This window comes from Sminthopsis crassicaudata, chromosome 2 (genome assembly GCF_048593235.1).
Source record: "Sminthopsis crassicaudata isolate SCR6 chromosome 2, ASM4859323v1, whole genome shotgun sequence".
Lineage (NCBI taxonomy): Eukaryota > Metazoa > Chordata > Mammalia > Dasyuromorphia > Dasyuridae > Sminthopsis > Sminthopsis crassicaudata.
The window spans coordinates 467,186,575-467,192,574 of NC_133618.1; the positions used below are offsets into that span (position 1 = coordinate 467,186,575).

Below are 6,000 nucleotides of genomic sequence, written 5' to 3' on the forward strand. Positions count from 1 at the left end.
ATGCTAGAGTTAGTAGGGAATCACTGAAGTTTATTGAAGAGAGGAAAGACATGGTCAGATTTAAGTTGGTCTATTTGTTGGCAGAGCAGTCGGGGTTAAGTGACTTGCCCAGGGTCACACAGCTAGTGTTAAGTGTCTGAGTCTGAATTTGAACTCAGGTCCTTCTGATTCCAGGGTCAGTGTTCTATACACTGTGCTACGTAGCTGCCCCTCAGAATTATACTTTAGGCACAATTTGGCAGCTGTGTAGAAGATGTATTTGGAAAAGAGATTTTTCAGAAGGAAAGCAATTAGGAAGCTATTGCAGTAACCCAGGTGGAAAGTAAAGGGTGCCTGAATTTGGTGGGAGATATAGTAGACATAGAGACTGTCCAGTAGACTTGACAAAACTTGGCAACTAATGGGAGATGGGGTGAGGGAGAAAGAGAAGCTAAGGATGATTCCAAGGTAGAGAATGTGGATGCAAATCACAATCTGAAAATCATTATTAAGCACCTCCTCTCTGTAATTTGTTTTGTTGAATAGAAGAGCCTTGCTAAGTTGTGAGAGCCTTGGGATGTGCAATATGTATATGTATCTAACGATTAGAAGATATAGCACACAAGAATAATGCAGAATAGAATGTCGATAAGAGAAGGACTAAGAGTAATGTGGGGTCCAAAGAAAGAAAGCTCATTTCTGGCTAACGAGGATGTGAGAGAAGACTTCCTAGAAGTGACATTTGGCTGGGTCTCTAAGGATGGGATCTCAGACAGAGAGCTGCTGTAATCCTTGGAGGCCTTTAACAACAGGTATGATTGTCTTCTTTGATCTGAGAGAGGAATGATTATGTTCAAAGACAGGAGAAAGGCTGAGATGATCAGGACTTACCTGGGATCATTGATTTTAGAGCTGGGAGTGACCACAGAGAGCATCTGGTGTAACCTGTTTATTTTACAAAGGAAGAAACCGAGATTCACAACATTTAGATGGCTTTCCCAAGGTCGCCCAGTTCCTCTGACCTTGCTCTTTGTCCACTGTTCCACACTTTTGGGGTTTGGAAGCTTCATTAATGAAAATCCTTTCTCTGTACAGTCAAAGAAGTGGGGTGTGAAGGCACCATCAAGTCTGTTGATGCCCCTGTGAAGCAGCACAGCTATGGGCGGAATGAGGGGGCGTGGATGAAGGACCCCACGGCCCGGGATGACAAGATCTACATCACCAACTACTACTATGGGAACAGCCTGGTGGAGTTCCGGAACCTGTACAACTTCCAACAAGGTCAGGGACCCCGTGGGGGCTCTGGGAGAGGGGCTGGTACAAAAAGTGGAGGCCCTTGGCTTCCGCTGCGTATGGGGCAGTTTTTCAGAACCAACCTTCCCAAGGGCGTGGGGAGTATTTACAGAAGCCGGTGGGACACAAAAGAATCATGTTCCCCCCCGGGAAATGGGGCATATGGTCTAGGGAAACCTGATAGTCTGTAGAGCCTTCCCTTGACTTGACTGGTTGGGATTGGGCACCTTTCCCTCTCTCTCTAAATAGCTTCTCCTGTTTCGTGTCTTCATATTTATGAATGACAAAAGATTAGAATTCAAAATGTAGAAAATTCAAAGTTGAAATTCAAAACCTAGGCTATTAGGATACAGCAAACAGATAGGAGTAGAAAGGGTGTTGGTTTACAGAATGTACTGTAAAACCCAGAACGTCAAACGGGAACGAGGGACCTGATGGAACCAAACAATCACAGCATCTCAGAATCCATAAGGAACCTTAGAAGTCAATTAATCTGTCTCCACACTTAGTCTGTTTTGGGAAATGTGTCCCATTCTGCCAGGAAAGCACTTGGGTTGTGATAGAGAGAACATTTGAGAATGGATTTTGTTTGGGTATAATATGATGGAAAAAACAAAAAACGCTGTCGTGAGAGTTAGACAACTGAAGTTTTATTCCAGGTTCTGTCCAAATCTTGTTTCTTGGGTCTCAGTTTTCATACATGAAAACTGGAGTAATGGGACTAAATAATACCTAAAGTCCTCCTGGGGCAGTCGGTGGCCCAGGGAATAGTCTCAGCCTGGGGGGCAGGAACACTCATCTTCATGGGTTTAAATCTGCCCTCAGACACCCACTAGTTATGTGATCCTGGGCAAGTCACATCACCCTCTCAGCTTCCCTTTCCTCACCTGCAAAATGAAGTGGGAAAGGAGATGGCCCCCACTGCCATAGCCAGAAACCTCCAAGGGGTCATGAGTGAGACAAGTGAAGCGCGGCCCCTCCAGCCGGCGGTCTGTGCTCTCCGGCCCCCTCTCTGCCACGGAGCCCTGGGTGCCAGCAAGGGAGGCTGCCCTGGTTTTCTCCTTAGGAAAGATGGCCTCCTCCGAAAGGCCGCGGGGTCAGGAGCCGCGGGGGGCCAGGGAGAGGGCTGGAATGTGCCTAATGCGATCCGGGTGTTTAAACAAGATAAGAGATCATAAACAAGATCATGAGCTCGGAGCGGAGCCCCCTCCGGGATTCCCTGGGCTTGGCTCGGTGCCCAGCGGGAACAGGACAGTGCCGGAACCTGCGGGCCGGCTTACATACCCAAAGGGAAGATGCCAGAAGTGCTCGGTTCTCCCCGCAGGGAAGTGCCAGGCGGGGCTTCAGAGCCTGGAGGCTGCCTCCCTCCCTCTAAGATTTACAGCCGAAAGGGAACCTCAAGCAGAGCGGGTTAGAGCTGGAAGAGCCCTGACCCAGAACTCTGAATCTGGAGGCAGAAAATCCTGGTTCAGACCGCGGCCTGTCCTGGGCGGGTCCCCGCGACTACGGGAGCCACTTCCGGGCCTTGGCCCTCGGTCCCAGCAGCGGCGGCTGCGGCGCGGCCGCGCGCTTTCTGACTCCTGGGCTCCCCTGCCCGGGCCGAGCTGTGGGAGCGGGACCGGGAGGGTCTCTGGGCCATCCGTGCCGCCCTTGGGGTGCTGATCTGGGAGCGACCTGTTCTGAGGCCCCTAGAATTCTCTGATCATTTTGCGGGGCCAGGTCCAAGAGCCCTGAAACATTTTTCCCGCAGGGGCTAATTTGTTATTTTATTTTAAAACTGTTTATTACTAACGTGAAATTGATATGAAGTAAGTTGCTTATTGCTGTGATAACCGGCTCCCGCTCTCCCGCTGCAGGCCGCTGGAGCAACGTGTACAAGCTGCCGTACAACTGGATCGGGACGGGCCACGTGGTGTTCCAGGGCGCCTTCTACTACAACCGCGCCTTCACCAAAAACATCATCAAGTACGACCTGCGGCAGCGCTACGTGGCGGCCTGGACGCTGCTGCCCGACGTGGTCTACGAGGACACCACGCCCTGGAAGTGGCGGGGCCACTCCGACATCGACTTCGCCGTGGACGAGAGCGGCCTGTGGGTCATCTACCCGGCCGCGGACGAGGGCGGCTTCTCCCAGCAGGAGGTGATCGTGCTCAGCCGCCTGGACCCCGGGGACCTGTCCGTGAGGCGGGAGACCACGTGGAGGACCCGGCTGCGGCGCAACTCCTACGGGAACTGCTTCCTGGTCTGCGGCATCCTGTACGCTGTGGACGTGTACAACCGGAGCGAGGGCCAGATCTCCTACGCCTTCGACACCCACACCGGCACCGACGCCGCCCCCCGGCTGCCCTTCCTCAACGAGCACGCCTTCACCACCCAGATCGACTACAACCCCAAGGAGAAGGTCCTCTACGCCTGGGACAACGGCCACCAGGTCACCTACGCCCTCCATTTCGTGGTCTGACGGAGGGGGGTCCTCCCGCCAGCACTTTTGGGGGCCCCAGGCACAGAGCCGGAGGCCGCAGGGAGCCGGTGCCCCCTTCTGAGATCGCTCGGAGAGCCCTCCCCCCAAACAGGGCGTGTGGGAACGTTTCTGGGGTGGCCGGACTGCGGCCGGGGGCGGGGGCGGGGGCGGGGGCGGGGAGGAGAACCGAGCGCAGAGGGGGCAGCTCCACCGAAGTCTCCTGACCGCCTTCGCCTGTCCCGGCAAGCTTTCCAGAGCTAGACCCCATTCTCCCTCCCACTTTCCCCCTTCTTCTGTCTCTTCATTCTTGAAATAAAAGTCCGTGGCTCTTGTGTTCCCAGGGGACCTCCTGCAGCCAGAACCAGGAGACTGGTCACTGGAGCACGGGGATGAGAGAATTCTAGAAGCTCTAGCTTTGAAAGGGCCCTTGGAGGCCATCACTGACCCTGTCTGAGGCTGAAATGTTTTTCCCTCTCTAACAGAAATCAGGGGTCACCATCATTTCTCACCTGAGTAAATGCATATGACAGTACACTATAGAAAGATTATATATATATATAACACTTCCAAGACCAGGGATGCTCTTGACATGGCTACTCTTTCTTGTCTAACTGGCTCCAGGCCCTCATTCCAAAGTGAGCGGTTTAATGAATTTCCGGGCCAAAAAGTTCACTTCCTGGTGGCCGTCCTCTGGGAAGAGCCCCTCTCTGCCCTTTGCGAGGCACTGTCTGTCACTGGGCTCTCCTACCAGAACTTGGCTTCCTAGGCATGGCTGGGAGAACCAGGACCCCCCTGCATCGGAAGGATGTATCAGGGAAAGAAACATGGGTGAGGTTACAATGATAGGAATGTGTATTTGTATGTGTACACGTGTCTGCATACATATACACGTATGTGCACGCATACATATCCATACATATGTGCACGTGTGTGTGCATGTGGCGAAACAGGTAGGAGAAGGCATTCTTGGTTGGTCTTTTTCTCCCTATTTGTCTACCCAAGAAGCAGTCATTTCCCTGGGTTTAATTTAATTTAATTTAATTCAGTGCCGTGTAGCCTAATGGAAAGAGCACTAATTATGAATTTTTTTAAAAGCAGATTTTACAGCTGACTTGATGAAAGATTTTGGGCAAATCAGGCCCCCTCTCTGGACTTCCACTTCCTCCTCTATTAAACAAAGGAACTGAACTAGATCCCAGCTTCTTAAACTGTGGATCACAACCCCATATAGGGGTCTGATAACAATGTGGGGGTCATGAAATTATGATTTATTTTCAGTAAATGTTTGATTTTTATACCTGTTTTATATGCCTGGGATCATGTAAAAATTTCTTGGGGAAAAAGTTTAAGAAGTCCTGACAATTAACCTCTAAATTTTTTCTTGGCTCTAAATCTTATGATTTGTTGAACAGAGAAGAGGGGTTTGGACTAGGGTGCAAGGGGGACCTGTTTGTGCTTCGACTGGGAGTCCTGGATTCAAGTCCTGACTTTTACCAGCGTGGACTTGAACCAATACCCCTTCAGCTCAGTCACTTTCAGTTTCTTCTTTGTGAAAGTGAGGGAATCAGATTAGAATACCTCTTGAAACCTTCCAACTTTAAATCCTGTGGTTTTATAGACTTATTTCAGCTCAACAAATATTAAGCATCTTCTGTATGCAAAGAGAACCCCAGTTAAGGGAACATTGTTTTCCTGTCCTTGGAAGCCTGGGCTGTTTTAGCCTCAGGCCGCCCCATATAAATTCAGGCCCTTGGCTCCGGGTCTCCTGGGATGCTGTTGCACACTGTCCGACTCACATTCCATCCCTCCACAGTCACCCACGAGCCGGCCTGAAATCAAATACCAAGAAAACACGAGAACTTGTTCCAACGTCCTCTCCCTCTCTTCTACAATGATTTTTCTTTTGTAATTCATAAATGTTGTCATCTATTTCTGCAGTCGGGGCCCAAGAATGCAGTAAGTGCCTGCGTGCCAGGAAACGTCGGGAAGGGAGCCGTTTTCATCAGCTTGTTCCCCTCCTTTCACTCCCCCCAGTTCTGGCCCAGCCCGAGGCTCCCTCCCACTTCAGAAATGCTTGCTTTGGCCTGCTGCCTGATGGCTTTGCCCCCCACCCCACTCCCCTCTCGGTATCACACAGCAGGTGGTCCTGGCAGCTTTTGCCATGTCCCCAAACTGAGTGCACCTGCTAAAGGCAGAGCATTTCTCATTCCTCTAGGCCCCGGTTTTCTCAACATGGGGGATTTGGCCTTTGGGCTCTCCAAAGGCCC

General features: G+C 51.2%; 1 protein-coding gene across 1 annotated transcript in view; it reads left to right on the forward strand.

Moving 5' to 3' along the window:
• Positions 1–5,107, forward strand: part of OLFML2A (olfactomedin like 2A) — a 41,451-nt gene extending 36,344 nt beyond the window's left edge. Inside the window, exons 7-8 of the mRNA XM_074293065.1 lie at positions 1,075–1,260; positions 3,129–5,107. Coding sequence (XP_074149166.1) covers positions 1,075–1,260; positions 3,129–3,733 — 791 coding nt within the window. The 3' untranslated portion in view covers positions 3,734–5,107. The remainder of the gene's footprint in view (positions 1–1,074; positions 1,261–3,128) is intronic.
• The last annotated feature ends 893 nt before the right edge of the window (positions 5,108–6,000 follow it).